Here is an 18,363-nt window from a genome sequence, read left to right as displayed (position 1 = left end):
TAGACTGGGTGGCACCTGTGACCTGGTCAGCACATGGCACAGTTCAGCTGGAAGGAGCCTGTGGGGACCCTCCACATGCAGCTAACCCTGCAGAACCTGACTGGGCCCACCCTTTGCACAGTGGAAACACAGTAGGCAGCACCATCCACCTGTGGAGCACAGCAGGCCTCAGGCCATCCCTCCTCAGGTCCTTTCCTTCTCTGCAAGTCCCTCTGTCCAGCTGGTAGTGGCCTCGTAACACTCCTCTCAACAAATGAGACTATTCACAGACCTCTGAGCCCCCAGGCAGCTGGAGAGATCCAGCCCCCACAGGCCAGTGACTACCCCTTGAAGGCCACTTGTCTCTGGCATGGGTGACAGAATTGCTAAGACAAGCAGCTCTCCAGTAGATAAGCAGCTCTCCTAATACAGTGAGAGGCCGTAACTGTGCTAGAGTAGGGGTAGGACCTGGGTCTTCCAGGGTTGGCAGCCTCAATACAGGTAGAACCTGGGTCTCCCGGGGTTGGCAGCCTCAATACAGGTGGAACCTGGGTCTCCCAGGGTTGGCAGCCTCGGTACAGGAGGGAGGACACTTTAGCAGCCTGGCCACTTTACTCTCAAGCCTTAGCTCAGCTTTGTACATTAGGCTTTCCAGCACAGGCTGGTTTTTTCTGTAGACTATAACTTTGTGCATCATATACATATGTGTTCATCATGAGCAGTAACCTGACTTTCTCTGGTGAACAGCCAGGTCTTCCAGGTGACTGAGGAATAGTGTCTGAAACCCGGGATTACCCCGTGTGCTTTCAAGCACTTCCACCCTGGCAGTAAAAGCCAACAGAAAAGTACAGCAACTAAAGAAAGACCTCGGGCACTCCACAGATGGGTCAGCACCTCCCTACTAGTGGGGGGCATCTGCCAAGGTCTCAACTCCAGCTGGGGAGGGTGGAGCAGACAGGTGAGGGGTGGTGCATCAATCATCTGTGGCCTCCTGGCCAACAGGAGGAAGGAGGACCATGGTGGCCACGCCATCTCCCACTGTGTTTCTGCTTTATTTTTATTTCATTTATTTCCTTATTGCTACAATTTTTTAAATTTTATCTATCATTTTTATTTTATGTGTCTGTGTGTATTGCATGTAGGTAAGTGCACCTGTATCATGCAATGCCCACAGAGGTCAGAAGAGGCTGTCGGATCCCCTGGGACTGGAGCTGCCATGTGGGTGCTGGGATTCAAACCTGGATCTTCTGCAAGACCAGTGTTCTTAACCACTGAGCCATCTCTCCAGCCCCAAAAGTATCTTATTTTTTAAGAAACACTTAAGAATTACTACGGATTAATTAGAGAGGATAAAGATGGCAACTTTATCTGTAAAACCATCTAGGTCTTTAACCTTTGGAAAGTGAATGATGCTGGGTTTTTTGTTAATATTCCAATTTTGACAGTTATACAAATTTTACATTTCTTTTTTTTTAACAGCTTATATTTCAATTTCTTTAAAAAACCCAATTTGTGTATGGTTTTTATATACTAACTAGCTAATCATATTTTTTATTTATTTTAAAAAGATGATTATGGTTGTTCTTGCAGAAGACTCGGGTTCGAATCCCAGCACCCACATGGCAGCTAACAACTGTCCGTGACTCCAGTTCCAGGGGATCCAATAGCCTCTTCTGACCTCATGGGCATTGCAAGACATGGGTGCACTTACCTATACGCAGACAATATACTCATACACATAAAATAAAAATAATAAAATATTTTTAAAAAAAGGATGATGATGATGATGATGATGATTTTGGAGCTGAGGAAAAAACCCAGGACCTTGGACTTGCATGGTAAGCACTCTACCACTGAGCTAAATCCCCAACCCCAAAATTTTATTTTTAATTGTGTGTGTGTGTGTGTGTGTGTGTGTGTGTGTGTTGGTATATGCATGTGAGCGCAAGTGCAAGTGCCTGAGGTATTGGATCATCTGGTACTGGAGTCACAAGATGGTTGTGAGTCACCCAATGTGGGTGCTGAGAACAGAACTCAGGTCCTCTGCAAGAATAGTACACTCTCTTAACTGCCAAGTCATTTCTTTGGCTTCCCAATCATATATATGTACGTATGTATGTATGTATGTATGTATGTATGTATTTATGTTGTACGTATGTGTGTTTGTTTTGTTTTCTATTTTGTTTTTTGTTTTTGACAGGGTCTGCTTAGTCCAAGATCTCCTGGAAGTCACTATGTGGACCAGGCTGGCCTTGATCTCACAGATATCTGCCTGCCTCTGCCTCCCAAGGCTGGGATTAACCAATATTTTTAAAATAAAATCTTACAATTGGGGAAAAACTACTAGAAATTAAAACCAAACTACAAATTTGCAAAAATCAAAGTTAGTTTGAAAAAATATATACTTTTATTTAGAAACCAGAGGGAGGAGGATCTCTGAGTTTGAGGCTACCCTGGTCTACATAGCAAGTTTTAGGCCAGCCAGTGCTACAGAGTAAGAACATTTCTCAGCAACCAAAAACTAAAACAAAAAACCAAGAGTGGCTATATTCCGTAAAACTTCACTTATAAAAAAACAATTGGTGGGCCATTTAGCTTCCAGAACACCATCGCCAATGCTAGTCTGAAACGTGCTCTGAAAGTCCCAGAACTAAGCCTTCTAGTTCCTTTCCACCTTCCAGAGTCTATTGGCTTACTCTTCAGATAGAGTGTTGTGGACAGGTTGCCAAAGCAAAGCTTTGGGATTTGAAAGATTCAATCATGGGACCTGAAATGAACTCGCTCTCTTCTCACCAAGGGACTCTAGCCAGTTTCAATTCAGTTACAGAGAAATGCTCACTGAGAGAACCACTTACTCCAAGTCATAGAGCTCTATTTAAGGAGTCAAAGCAATTAAAGGTTTTTCCCTCCCAAAAGATAGACATTATTCCTAATCTTCAGATGAGCAAACTGAAAGTCAGAAAGGATCAGGGTCTGGTCCATGGTCAAAGTCTCTGCATCATCCTGCCAGCAACAACTCAAGTTAAATCAAAATGTATTTAATTAGGCATGCCGGCCTACAAGTCATACCTCAGGTCAAAAATGAAATACCATTTTGTAAATCTTGGGGTGAAAGGCTGTAATTTAGTATTTAAACCATTGTTTCAAACATGGGTTTGGGCATTTACAATTAAAAATCACTAGAAAAACAACAAATTGCTGTTCTTACCTGACTCTGGTTAATAGCTGCATGGTTGCCATGAAACGGAGACTGTCTTTCTTTATCTCGATGATGACGGCTGCTGTGTTTACTCCTCTGCAGCTGCTGGCGTAATTTTGCAATCTGCAAAGGGGAAAAACAAGCACACCCGAGTGTTTTCCACACTAAATAAAAACACATTCTTGCTTAGTAAGAAGCTTAATAAATCCTTTGAAAATATCACAAAATCTTATTATTTGATCATTTTATACATATGTATCTTTCTTTTAGAGAGAAACAAAAGCATATTTCAATGCTGTCCTTAGTCTTCAAGTCTCAAGAAGTGCTGAGCAGATGAAGCTTTCAGCTTTAAATTATGCTTCTAGAAATAATTTAAAGTATTCTCTCATTGCTTTACTATAAATCAACTTTTACTCAGACTTCTTTACTGAACATTGAAACTTATACAACTACAAAATTTAAATATTTAACAATCAAGCCAAGTGTGGTGGTTTAAATTCGGACTGTCCCCCATGGACTCCTGCATTTGAACACTTACTCCCCAGGTGATGGCACTGTTTGGAGAGGTTACAGAACCTTAGGAGGTAGAGATTTGCTGGAGAAGTATGTCACTGGGGTGGGCTTTGAGGTTTTATAACCTCACCCCATTTCCTGTTCTTGCTCTCTGCTTCCTATATGTGGATAAAATGTGATCTGCCTGCTTTCTGCTCCTGACTCCATGCTTTCCCTGCCTGCTGCCCTGCCTTCTCCTCCATCCCTCTGGAACATCAGCCAAACAAATCCTTTCCTCCTCAAGTTGCTTTTGGTGACAGTGCTTTATTACAACATCAGAAAAGAAAATGCCAAGCCATGAATACGTTCATAGCTAAAATCTTAAAGTAGCAAATACATGCCTTCTTTCTGTTTTCTAAGCCAGGGGCTCATGTAGCCTAGGATAGCCTTAAACTTCTGATCCACCTGCCTCTACCTCCCAAGAGCTGGGATTATAGGCATGCATTACCATGCCTGGCTACAAATACATTTTAATGACTATCCCATACTTGTCTTTTGATTTTTTTCTTTATCTCTATTAAGGGCAAAATATAAATGTGATTCATTATAGACACAGAAAACAGTACTCATAACTCAGAGACATTCATAATCAAGCTGGTTATGCCGAGTTACCAAATTTCAGAAACTATCATACACAGAAAAATGTCAGTTTTTTAATCAGTTTAATTTTATAAATCCCCTATTTAAAAAAGTCATGCACCATCAGGCTAATAATGTGTATATGTTCCTGTTCAAATCAATTGATTGATTGAGGTAAGGTCTCACTCTGTAGCCCAGGCTGGCCCACGATTCACAGCAATCTTCCTGCCTCACTCTTAAGTTTTGAGATTATTAAGTATAAGCCTCTATGACTGGCTTCAAAACTGTAACTTTAAATTTTTTTAAATATTTTATTATTTTTATTTTATGTGTATGAGTGTATTGCCTGCATGTATGTGAGTGCACCCTGTGTCATGCAACACTGCAGAGGTCAGAAGAGGGCTTTGGATTCCCCTGAAACTGGAGTTAAGGATGGTTAGTAGCTGGCATGTGGGTGCTAGGACTTGAACCTGGGTCCTTTGCAAGAGTAGTTAGTGCTCTTACGCTGAGCCATCTCTCTAGCCCCTGAAAAATTTGATTTTTATTTTGTGTATTGTGTGTTTTGCCTGCATGTACATAAGTGCACCTGTGCACACAATGCCCATGGAGGCCAGAAAAGGGTGTTAGAGCCCCTGGAATTGGAGTTATGGATGCCTGTTAGCTGCCATGTGGGTGCTAGGAACTGAACCTGGGCCCTCTGCAAAAATAGCCAGTGCTCTCCAGCCCCATAATCTTTAAATTAAAAAAGAAAATAAAATCAACATAGTAATTGCACAGGAAAATGACCAATCTGACCTCTTTAAGTTGGTCAGTACTACCCCAGGATGCCGAACGCTTGTGAGACCCTTTTTTCTTTTCAGCATACTCTTCTGCCCATGCACTCTCAGTCTATGATGGAAAAAAGAGGGTATGTCAACAAAGAGTATTTAATGATTGTGCACATTTTCTATTAAATAATGTATTGCCATAATAGAAATAGAGATTAGAACATATTTGAAATAATACAAACTACCCACATGTCTTTTAACACAGGTAATTATAATATTTTAGCATTTCATTTCTATTACTAATAAAGCCATTGTTATTTTTACAAATCTGTAGTGCAACACCTACAGAAAAAGTACAGAGATACAAGAGACAGTAACTAATCCTGTGTTCTTAGGTGCTAAGCACCATTTTCTTAGCATTATCTGATCTAATGCATATAGAAAGTGCTACAAATTTTGCACATAAACTATGACAATGAGAGGCTACATAAGGTATGTAAGGTCCCAAAGCTAGATAGAAAAGTCTAGAAATAAACTTGGCCCCAGAACCCACGCCTTAATCTTTATACTATGTCTACTCTTGCTTAAAGTATGGGCAGAGAACAACCTCAAAGACGTTCATCTTTAATGGTTATATACCACACCCAGAATTTTACAGTTTCAGAAACAGAAATAAAAAAACGAGTTCTTGACAAGAAAATACACTCAACCTCATGAAATAAAAAGATATCCAAGTTTAAGCTTAACTAAGACAGACTGGGAAAAGCTAATATAGTCTTTATGGAGGAAAACTGGCAAGTGACGTCAAAGTTATGAACACACATATTATTTGACATTGTGACTCCTCTTGACAATTTGCCCAGCAGATACACAAAATGCACATCAATGTCTGTCTGTGTGTGTGCCTGCATGTTCATGTGGGAGTGCTCTTAACTGCTGAGCCATTTCTCTAGCCCCTACATCAACTTTTGATTAGTTCACTTGCCCAAGATAGAGGCCCACAACATAACTAAAAGACTGGAACATTCAACTATCATTGTACTATTTTTAGAGATTTTACACACGACTTTTACAAACAAGATTAACAGTTTGATAGTTATGTATTTGCTTTGCATTTGTACCTTCAATACTCGTAATTTAGGGGGACACCAAGGAAAAGGTAAAGAGAATATGGGGTTTATAGATTAATCTAATACCTACAGAGCCAGGTCATAGCAACTACTGAAAAACAGTTATGGAACTGCTTCCCATATCAAGGGCTTCATAAAGCCCTGTAGCCCAGATCCTAAAACAGCAGTGGAAATAAACAGCACTATACAAAAGTTTAAGGAAATAAGTTCAAACAAACACATATGTGATGTATTAAGTAAAAAAAAAAAAAAATGTACAAATGTACTCATTTTTCTTAGTATTTTGGCTCTAAGCACAACAGAGTTAGATTTAAAATAGAATTCCGCAGAAGTCTTTTAAAGTCACAATTTCAGAAATCATTTCATTTCTTTCCTTCGGTTGCCGCTGGAGCACAAATCTCAAGGTAATCCCAAACCCCAACCCATCTGTTCTAATGGGCAGACTCAGCTCCAAGAGTATCAGACCAAAAAACAAGTTTGTAGGAACACATGGGGTTTTGGATACCCATATGAGAATTTCAAACCACCCCAACCTATGTTTACCTGCATCTGCACAAAGATGTTCTTTCAAAAAATGCTGGGATGGACTAATCACTAATCATGGAAATCTGAAGTCTAGAATGGGGACACCACTTGGCTGATTTCTGACAATCAGTATTAAGGATCTTTAAAATCTTTAAATATTTTCATTCTCCACTAACAATAAAGCACTACTGTGCTGCTGATCTGTTCCTTTGCAAATATTTCTAGAGTACTTTTTCTGTCAGGCGTAGTCTAAGTCCTGAGAAATACCGCAATGATAAGCTAGACACAGCTCCTAACCTTTACTGGATTCACAGTATACTGAGTATAAGAAACACTGAATAAGTGATTATACAAATATTTAAATAGTTACAATTGTGGTAATACTATAATAGAAACTCCAAAATAGCATGCAGTCATGAACTGCCTGGATGATCTTGGACTTCAATTCTTTAGCTATAATCTGAGTTGGTGTCTAAATGACTAAGATCCTTCTAATAATCAATTTTATAAGTGCAAAAGTATGAAACTTCACTTTCAGATTACTTTTGCTGGTGTATTACATTTATAGAAATCAATTAGCAATGGGGCCAGCGAGATGGCTCAGGGAGTAAAGGTACTTGCCAAGTAAAACAGACTACTTCAGTTTGATCCCTGGAATTCATATAAAGGTGAAGGAGACAACTGACTCCACAAAGTTGTCCTCTGGCCTCCACAAGCACACTGTGGCATACATCTGCCCACACACAGAGCAGAAGTAATATGAGAAATGGTTTCACAATGAACACTTCAATAAACCTACTTGAGTAGCTTTGTCCCTCATACAGGGCGTGGCTTGCCCATGACTGTCACGAGGCCATTGGCCAGCAAGGTATGGAGCTGCAAGTGTATCCAAGGAGGAAGTACGACGGATGACACTAGAGGGGCTTGAGGAAGGTGGGCATGTCTTGTCACCTAGATGTAAAGCAAAAACATTTATTTTAAACAACAGCTTACAAAGAAAAGCACAAAGTAATTTTAAGCTTTATAGAAGGTGAAAGGAGAGAACCAACACTACAAAGTTGCCCTTTGATCTCCACACCTGTGCTATGACATACTTGCATGGCCACACACACTAATCACACACACACACACACACACACACACACAAATAATAGTAATAATAAATAAAATTTTTAAAGGGGACTTCTGGGGGTGGAGATATAGCTCAGTGGTAGAACACTTAGTATTCCTGAGGCCCTGAGTTTGATCCCTACAGCAAACACATAAACAGTAATTTTTTTTAACTCAGTGGAGAAATTAAACAGAGATTAAATAAAGCTTAAAAGAAAATTAGTGAGCCAGGCAGCAAGGTGGCACATCCCTTTAATCCTAGCACATGGGAGACAGACAGGAGGATCTCCAAGTTTGAGGTTAACCTGGTCAACATAGCAAGTTGTAGGCCAGCCGGGCTACATAGTGAAACCCTCTCTCTGAAAAAGCAGAGAGAAGGGGTGGGCGGGGGTGAGGGGATGAATGAATGAATATGAATGAATGGGTGAACTGAAAGATATAAATTACTCAAAAAAGTAGCACGAACAGATGAAATATAAAATGGAACATGAGAGATGAAAGAGAGAATTAATGCAATATTTATCTCAATAGACAAGCAATGTAAATTCAAGAGAAACCAGAAAGGTAGGTAACATTCAAAAGGATAATGATTATTTTCCAGAACTGATGAAAGATATGAATCTTCAGAATAAGGTTGAAACAGGAGGGCTTGAGAGATGGCTCAGCAGCTAACAGCACTGACTGCCCTTGCGAAGAACCTGGATCTGATTCCCAGCACCCACACTGGTGGCTGACAGATGGGGAGAGATTCACTACTAAAAGATGAAGAAGAGAATGTAAGTTTTATATGTAAACTCAAAACCAGTCACAGAGTATCAAAGACATTGTAGCAATCCAGCCCTAATTTAATCATTAATACCCCTTCTTCACATCTGTGCATCATTTCTTTAGCATCAGTAAAATAGGTATTATCCTCATTTGAAAAATGGGGCATGGAAGGCATGTGGTGGACGGGAGAAACAGACTGGTGCGTGAAAGTTATTTGTTGCTGAATACTTAGTCACTGTAACACTAAGATTTGAATACAGGTGCCTTAGGGTTCTTTACATTGTATTCATGTTCTATCCCTCTAGGTGAAGATGGTATGAAGCTTCATTCTACTTCTATGCGTGTCAAATTTCTATTTATGAAAAAAAAAAAAGAACCAAATTAGCAATTCCTGCTGTTGAGTTCTAGGCAACTGAATGTTATAGTATACACACAGAGTCCCAATTACAGTAGGTGCACATATCTACAGTTTCTCAAACTACATGTCAAGCAACAAAATCACTTTAGCATTCACATTACCAAAGTACATTCCTGGACCTCACCCTAAATCTACCAAACCAAAAATCTCTATGGGTAAGCCCAGGACTTTCCTACAGAATTGGAATTACCTTGGGAGCCAGCAATTCTTTTTATTTCATTTTTATTTTATGTGTATGAGTGTTATTTGTGCATACATGTAAGTGTGCCCCTGTCATGCAATGCCTACAGAGGACAAAAGAGGACATCAGATCCCCTGGAACTGGAGTTATGGACAGTTGTTAGTCACCATGGGGTGCTGAGATTCAAATCCATGTCTTCTGTAAGACAGCCAGTGCTCTAAACCACCGAGACATCAATCCAGCACCACAACAAATTCTTTTTTGGCTTTTTTCATATAATTTATTAATTTTCAGTCTTGGAGATTTAGTCCACAGTATTCAGCATGCTAACAAGCACTCTACCACTAAGCTACAGCCCAGGCTGGGGTCATCTTTATTTAACTGTAACTTAAACCATAGTTTTATACTTTCAGGAAACTTTGAAGGCTTAATAAAAATTATACTGGAAGGGGGCTGCCTATCATGCATGAAGTCCTGTGTTTGATGACCACATAAAACCAGGTGTACTTGGAGACTGGGGAGATGGCTCAATGGTTAAGAGTATTTAACTGCTCTCTTGCAGAAGACCCAAGTTCAGTTCCTAACTCATAAGTCAACTGAAGCTCCAGCTCCAGGGGATCTGACACCTCTGCCCACCAGAGGCACCCACACTCAAGTGCACATTGCGCCCACTCCGTTACCCCCCCAACATACACATGACTAAAAATAAATCGTTTTAAAAACTGGGTGTACAAGTTCAAAATTCAGGCATGGTGGTGCATACCTTTAATCCCAGAACTCAGGAAGCAGAGGTAGGTGGATCTCTGTGAGTTCAAGGCCAGCCTGGTCTACATAGTGAGTTAGATCTAGGACAGCTGGGGATTTAAAAAAGAAATTCAGCTATAATGACAAATTTATAAACAACCTGCTCAATGATCTTTCATATTCAGATTATGCTAGGAGATAGAGTAAACCAAGTCAACAAAAAGGTCATGCGTTTTCTACTAAGAATAGGTTTGATTTCTGAGCAAATAATAAGGGTATTCAGGAGCTGGGGAGATGGTTCAGTGATTAAGAGCACTGGTTGCTCTTGAAGAGGACACACACACAGACACACACGCACACACACAAGAATGTGTTTACTATAAAGGGAACTACATTGGTGTAAACCTCAGAATTATAGTTAATAATTAATTCAATTAGTATTTATTCACAAATATTTCAATTATACAGAGGTCAAGTTTTGATAAGCCTATATAAACTTTAGCTCCAATCAACTTTCACGGGTGATTTTTAACTGGAAAATAGACAAATGTGTTCAATTCTAACAAGCTTCACTCCTATAATTATCAGTAAAAACAGAAAATAAGTTCTTTATATATGGACTATATTAAAACTACATCCAATGTGCATAGTCCTTTAAAAATTACTCCTTGGGGGATGGCTCAGCAGTTAAGAGCACCGACTGCTCTTGCAGAGGCTCCGGGTTCGATTCCCAGCATCCACATGGTGGCTACGAACCAATCTTAACTCTAGTTCCAGGGGAATCCAATGCCCTCTTCTGACCTCCACAGCACTGCACGATACGGGTGCGCTCACATACATGCAGGCAATATACTCATACACATAAAATAAAAATAATAAATATTTTTTAAAATGATTCCTTAATGCTGGCAAGATGGCTCAGAGGTTAAAAGATGTTTACCCTGCAAGCATGACAACCTGAGTTTGATTCCTGGAACCCACACAAAAGTGAAAGGAAAGAAATGACTCCACAAAGTTGCTCTCTTGACTCCACAAGCACACCATGGCATGTGTGCATCTTCTACCACACACCATTCACACATACAATAATAAGGAAGAATGATCTCTCAAATCATAGAGTGGCATTAAGAAAATACCTAAAAATTAAGTAAGACTATAACAACTTTATTCACTTAAAATTTATTTTGGAAAACAGCATACAATGTATCTAAAATAACAAAATGACAGAATACAATATGGCAGTCATACAGTCTGTCATTCAAAGGAATAAACACATAGTTGGACTTGGTGGTGCACACCTGTAATTTTATCATTTAAGGCAGAAGCAGTAAGGATCAATGTAAGTTCAAAGACAGTCTAGTGTAGGTAGTGAGTTCCACCTCAGTTAGGGCTATATACTGGGACACTGTCTCAAATAAAACAAAGCAAATATATATATATATATATATATGGCCATATTTTGCTCTAAAGAGTCATTCATGGTGAACTAAGGGGGGAGGGCAACTCCTTACACAAGTTCATACAAAAGTATGCCCTCACCTTTTGTTTCAGAAAAACTAAACAGGGCTAGGGATTTGGCTCAGTTGGTAGAATGTTAGTTTACCTAGTATGCAGAAGGCCCCGTATTTGATCCTCAGCACCACAGAAACCAATTTACTGGCTCATACATGCAATCCCAGCACTTGAAAGATAGAAGCAGGAAGACCAGGAGCTCAAGGCCATTCTCTTCTACATAGATTTCAAGGCCACATTAGACCATTTCACTAAATTAATTAATTAAATAAAAGCAGACAAAATAAATGTGTCAGTGTAGTTACAGAATTTGAAAAGAATTATGCAGCTGTCTTTTCAGTATTAATAAGAACTTTAAATGACTATTAGGCTTTGAGACTTTTTTTACAGAGTTTATACCTGAGTTTAGGGAGGCTAAAGGCCATGGGGCCAAATCTGGTCTTCCCCTCTTTATATGGTCAGCAAGCTAAAAATGGCACGTACATTTTTAAATGGTTGAAAAAAGAATGAAAATATTCTATAATACAGAAAAAATACATAAAATTCAAATTTCAATGTCCATAAAGTTTTATTGGAACACAGACATGTGCATATTGTGTATGCCTGCTTTTATGCTGTAAAGGCAAAGTTAAAAATCTGCAGCAAAAACCTTCTGTGGCTCTCACAGCCTCACACTGCTACTCAGCATTCTGTCACTCACAGTGACAAAGCTACACCACACCATACATAACTTACCTGGACAAAATTTCACATTCAAAGATGTTACAGTCTGAACATGAAATGTCTCCCATAGGCTCACATCACTATTCTGGGAGACTGTGGAGCCTTTATGGAGGGAGACCTAGTGGAGGAAATGGGGTCACTGGGTGACAGATCTTGAGGTTGACAGTCCTGCCTTCTTCCTGCTGAGTATCTGCCCAGACATGAACAAGCTGCAGACACAGCCTGAGCTGCTCCCACCAACAAGCCTTCCAGATGCAATGACCTGCATCCCCTCAAACTGTGAGCCCAAATAAATCCATCCTCTCTTATGTTGCCTCTTTCATGTATTTAATTAACAATGATGAGGAAAGTAATACAAAAGATATGCAAAATTTCATTAAAGATCAGCAGCAACAGGTGAATATTTACAACTGATTTTATGATATGAACTCTGAAACAAAATAAAGCAAAATGCTATTCCGCTAAAAAGAATTCTTCCTTCTTGGAACTACATATAATTTTTAAATGTATTCTGGGCTGGTAAGATGGCTCACCTGTCCCCAAGCTTGACAACCTGAATCTGATCCCTGGAATCCACATGGTAGAAGGAGAGAACCAACTCCTCCAAATGCCCTGTGACCATATGCACACTCTAGCACACATGTGCCCACATATATAGACATAGACACACATCAAAAACAAATAAAAACGTAAAAAATTATGTATTCAATTATATTTTGAGAATTCATGAATTTAAAACCCATGAGAAAATTGTTTTTGCTTTTGTTATATAAGTACTTACATATTAAACAATACCTTTAAATTCTACCTCTTTACCTGAAAAGTCTAAAAATTTACTATCTGGTTTGGTACAGAAAGTCAGCTGATCTCTGGTTTAGACTGCATGACTTTATTTGTCTGGGTTTCTATGTAAATATCCTAATTATCTTTTTTCTTTCCTCTTTTTCTTTTGTATGGGGGGAAAGGGGTGAGCTTAGCTAACTTACGTTTAACTTTGACAGGAACTTTAAAATCTCTTTTTTTTTTTTTTTTCCCCAATATGGTCTATGTTGCCCAGGCAGGTCTCAAACTTCTAGGCTCAAGTTATCCTAACTGTTGGAACTAATGGTGAACACCACACCTATTTTGAAACTATCAAAGAAGGGGCTTAGGGAGATGGCTTAGTTGGCTTAGATGGCTTAGTTAGCATTCAGATATCCAGCACCCACATAAAAATCTGAGTGCACAGCATGTGTTGCAATTCCAGTGCAAGGAAGATGAAGACATGAGGAACCCTGGAGTGTGCTGGTACCAATCTAGCCAAAAAATGAGTTTCAGGTTCAGTGCGAGACCCAGTCTCAAAAATGAAGGTGGAGAATAACTAGGAAGGCACCCAGTGTCAACCTCTAGCCTCCCTACACACTGACATGCACACGTGTATATATAATACACATACCATACATACACAAAAAGTAGGATCATATTAAAAACATTTTAATTCTAGTTCTATATATGGCAAATACCTTGCTCTTCTTAAGGTCATAAATGTATGAGAACAATTTCTGACAATTCTAATTATACTACACTATTGGCTTGATAGGGGTCTTACATAGTTACAAGTATACAAATTCAGTTATAAAAGGACTCGGTACCACTAACACAATAGCTTCGGCAGCTGTGTTGCTGATAATCGTAAGTGCTGCTTCAACAGAAGTTTCAGATAATCTGCTTTCAAAATGGCAATTAATTCATTAAAACAATACATTATGTTTCCATGTACAGTCTTTCTGTTTTTGAAATTTTTATTTTAGGATGAGTGTTTACTTATGTGCATGTACAGGCATCATATGCCCCAAGAGGCCAGAAGAGGGCATGGAATTTCTCTGGAACTGCAGTTACAAGCAGTTGTGAGTTACCACGTGGTTGCTGAACTGAAACCAAGACCTCTGCAAGAGCTGCAAGTGAACTTAACTGCTGAGCCATCTCTCCAGGCCTAGTCTTTCTTTTATAGCATTTAAAATTGTTTTTATTTAGTATCTTTATTTTATGTGTATGAGTGTATTGCCTACATGCAGGTAGGTGCACCCACATCATGCAGTGCCCGCAGAGGTCAGAAGAGAGCATCAGATTCCCCTGGAACTGGAGTTACAGATGGTTGTTAGCTGCCACACAGGTGCTGGGTCACACACTGAACCTGGGTTCTCTACAAGAACAAGCACTGCTCTTAACAGCTGAACCATTGCTCCAGTCCTTATAGCGTATTTTGATTCAACACAATCAAAATAACTACATATCCAGAAATAAAAGAAAATATGCACCTGACTTATTATTATGGCACATGAAAAGCAATAAATATGCACGTTTGTAAGCATATTTTCTAACTAAATAATCATTATATGGAGTATTTGAAAGAGTGTCTCAGCTAGGGGCAAAAAAAAGGCATCTACAACTATGCAAACCTGTGTACATTCCTGGAAAACTGAATTTTTTCAAAACTTAAAAAAATTTTTATTTATTTTTTTATTTTATGTGTATGCATGTATTGCCTGCATGTAGGTAAGTGCACTTGTGTCATGCAATGCCTGCGGAAGTCAGAAGAGGCCGTCGGATCCCTGGGACTGGAGTTATGGACAGTTGTTAGCTGCCATGTGGGTGCTGGGATTCAAACCTGGGTCTTCTGCAAGAACAATCAGTGTTCTTAACCGCTGAGCCATCTCTCCAGACCCGGAAAATTGAATTTTTAAAAGTTGCCTGGCACTAAGCAGGGTCATTGGACCCTCACCGGAGTATCCAGCCACTCTTCCCAGCCAACTGTATGTAATTTGGCCCTAATCACACATGGTCTCCTGGATTTGGGGAGGGCTAAAGTATACAATCTGGGGAAGGCTAGGAAGAGAAGGCATGACCTGGGTAAAGGCTTTCCAGTGTGCATAGCCTCAGGTCATACATACACCTCAGCAACCCCTCAGCTTTCTCGGTAAGTAAGCTCAGTAAATTCATTGGTTCCCCAGTAAAACTTTAATCAAACATTGGCTTGACACTAGAACCTTAAAAGGGAATAAGCATTGCTTAGTATCCCCAGGAAAAGAATTCTCACAACAGATGGAAAATTTATTTGTTAATGCTATTATGTCTCATAATTATTAAAAGAAAAAAAAAGAAAGAAAATGAGAATGTAAAAGATATTAAAAGGATATGGGAATGGAGACATTTTCCAAAACAGACAGAAAAAGTGAGAAAGCCTAAGCAAATGATGATGGTCTGTGTAGGTTTGTTACAATATATAAAGGATGAGACAAAAGTAATATACACATTAAACTTAAAATTTCTAAGGTCATAGTTTAGTCAACTAGTTTAAGGAACAAAATATATTATCTAGTCAAGGTTTATCTGAGAATATTTGGTTTTTTACCCAAGCTTTATCTACATAGCAGCACATGATAATTAAAAGTACCAGACTGGTGGAACTAACCTTATTGGATGTTTAACAGCCATAGCTCGAGGCCTATACTTGTGGGAGACAGGCTTGAGCCTAGGGTGAAAGTGTTATTGACAGCCATACAGCAGGCCCGAGGCAATGGAATGCCTTGCGACATTTGCTCCCATTGGCAGATCATGAGACTGATGCCTAGAGCTCGCGCCACTCCCTAATCACCACCCTTGAGATCCCAAATTGCAACACTTAGACCACTTGGGTCACATGATTCCCAGGAAACCAGGCCCCATAAGGAAACCTGAACCTAAGTAACCTAAAACCCATTATGCTAATGAGGTGTCTGGCTCACAATGTCATGATAGGACACAGCCCTGCCAAAGATCTGAGTTGTAACTTCTTGATTGGACCCCTACCCCATATAAGCTTGTGCCCTTCTTCAATAAACCGGATCTGCCCATCAATGAACCTGGTCTCCTGTGTCTGAATGCGGCTCCATTGACACAGTCTCCTCACCAGCCCTGGGGTCCGGGACCCAGCAGAAGTAGTGACGATTGGAGGCAGCGCCACAGCGAGACGAAGAGCTACCCCAGCACCAGGCGAGCAGAAGCGCTGCCTCAGCGCGACCACAGCTTATGGCCGCAGCGAGGAGCAAAGGGCAATGCCCATGCAATCGGAGGCAGCGCCGAGGAGGCGGCGCCCGTGGGATCTCAGGCGGTGCCCCTGCGCTCGCAGGCAGCACCCATGCGCATATACTGATCTGATCAGAGGGACTTAAAGGACAGTTTTTGCCCCTTGCCCTCCAAGGTCAACTAAGTTCCAGGGGACTATGGAACATCTCTCAAAATGCCCTGTAAGTGGTGAGTCACTTGTCCTCTTGTTCAAGGAGGCCATGGAGATCCCACGAGATGGACCTGAACCAGTGTCCAGTCTACAAAGAGGAGGGTCAACTCAGAGGAAACATCTCATCCATGCTTCCAAGTGAAACCAGACATGGTCAAGCAGAACCTTTGACTTATCTTCACATAGATGGAACTGGTAAAAGAAAGGAGCCAGGGGCTCCTCCCAAGTCCATGTGACCCCTGAGAACAGATCCTCAAACAACCTTAAGTGTAAAAACAAATTGATTTCTTGGGCCAACTGTATGGTCTTAAACACCCAAAAGGAAAGTATAACCAAAGAGTAAAGTCATCAGCATATTTCTTTAAGAGTTCAAGGGATTACAGCTCCCAGGCATTAGGCTTACGTCTATATAAAAAGTTATTTAGACAATTACTTCTCATTGATGATTTTGTTCCTAACCAGAAAGTGCTGCTCAGATGTAAAACTTGGTCTCCAATACTGTAGTGGCCACCTGCAGCTAAGGAAGACAATCAGCTATTGTTCTAAAATGATGGATAAATTAGAGATGGCTCAGCGGTTAAGAGACAGGTTGCTCTTGTAGAGGACCCAGGTTTGATTCCCAGCACCCACATTGGCAGCTACAAACCATCCTTAACTCTAGTTCCAGGGAATCTGAAGCCCTCTTCTGACCTCTGCAGCATTGCACGACACAGGTGCGTGCACTCACATACATGCTGGCAATACACTCTTACACGTAAAATAAAAATAATAAAATAGTTTTTTTTAAATGATGGATAAATTTTCATACTCAGTAACCCCTCAGTTATCTCGAAGCCTTTTAGAGGGAACTGGCACTGATTCTAAACAGCTATCAAAATACCTGAAATCAAATCCTGAATCCATCACTCCAGCCTTGGAAGACAAAAGAAAAATAAGAAAGAATCCATTAGAACGATGCTTTTGGAAGCCCCTGTCAAGAAATTCCAATGGACTCTCATATGAACGTTTGAAAATTGCCCTGTTCTGACTTTTTTCTAGTTCCCTGTCTAGAACTTGTAATGCTAATTACTCTTGCCCTTACTTCTTCACATCTCCTATTCACGATTCAAGGACTTTCTTTTCCCCCTACAGATAAGAATTATATAATTTGGGAGTCTTTTAGATAGACCCACTGAAAGGTACACCAATTGCCTAACCCTGCATCCCTGTTCAGCATAGAAGAAACAAGAGCAGTCTGTATCACGATTTCCTATCTGCAAGTTGGGTAACCCCTTCAGAGGATGGTGCAATAAGAATAGGAGGTAGAAATTGGCTAGGCATCTAGGGTAAAAAGACCCCAAACAAAAGTAGCCAGTTTCTTAGCTAAAACTCACAAAATCCTTGGGCCTCTTAGCAACATACTGTTCCAAAGGCCAAAAATGTCAAAAGTATTTGGGAGCTTTTATCTAATCCTTGAAAGATTTTAGGGTTATCTCTTCAGAGGGGGTGAATGTTAAGAATGGCCAAAAGCCCCATAAAAAAGTAATAAAAGGGGGCTGGAGAGCTGGCTCAGCAGTTAAGAGCACTGACTGCTCTTGCAGAGGACCCAGGTTTGATTCCCAGCATCCACATGGTGGCTACGAAGCATCCTTAACTCCAGTTCCAGGGGAATCCAAAGGCTTCTTCTGACCTCTGCGGCACTGCACGACACGGGTGCACTCATTTACATGCAAGCAATACATTTATACACATAAAATAAAAATAAGTAAAATATTTTAAAAATTTTAAAAATAGGAAAGCAGTTGATGTTGACCTGTGGCTTCCACAGGTACATGTGTATATGAATACCCCCCAATACACACAAACATACATGCTATACATGTATGTTTGTGTGTGCGCATGTGTGTGTGTGAGTAATGGATTGATACCAAGATCTAGTATT

General features: G+C 40.1%; 1 protein-coding gene across 1 annotated transcript in view; it reads right to left on the bottom strand.

Annotated features, from left to right (window-relative positions):
• Positions 1–18,363, bottom strand: part of Fam117b (family with sequence similarity 117 member B) — an 85,485-nt gene that overhangs the window by 25,902 nt on the left and 41,220 nt on the right. Inside the window, 3 exon segments of the mRNA XM_029564653.1 lie at positions 3,188–3,301; positions 5,105–5,197; positions 7,531–7,682. Coding sequence (XP_029420513.1) covers positions 3,188–3,301; positions 5,105–5,197; positions 7,531–7,682 — 359 coding nt within the window.

The sequence above is a fragment of the Nannospalax galili genome, unplaced genomic scaffold (assembly GCF_000622305.1).
Source record: "Nannospalax galili isolate Female #2095 unplaced genomic scaffold, S.galili_v1.0 scaffold637, whole genome shotgun sequence".
Lineage (NCBI taxonomy): Eukaryota > Metazoa > Chordata > Mammalia > Rodentia > Spalacidae > Nannospalax > Nannospalax galili.
This window is presented reverse-complemented; position numbering and strand designations above follow the sequence as displayed.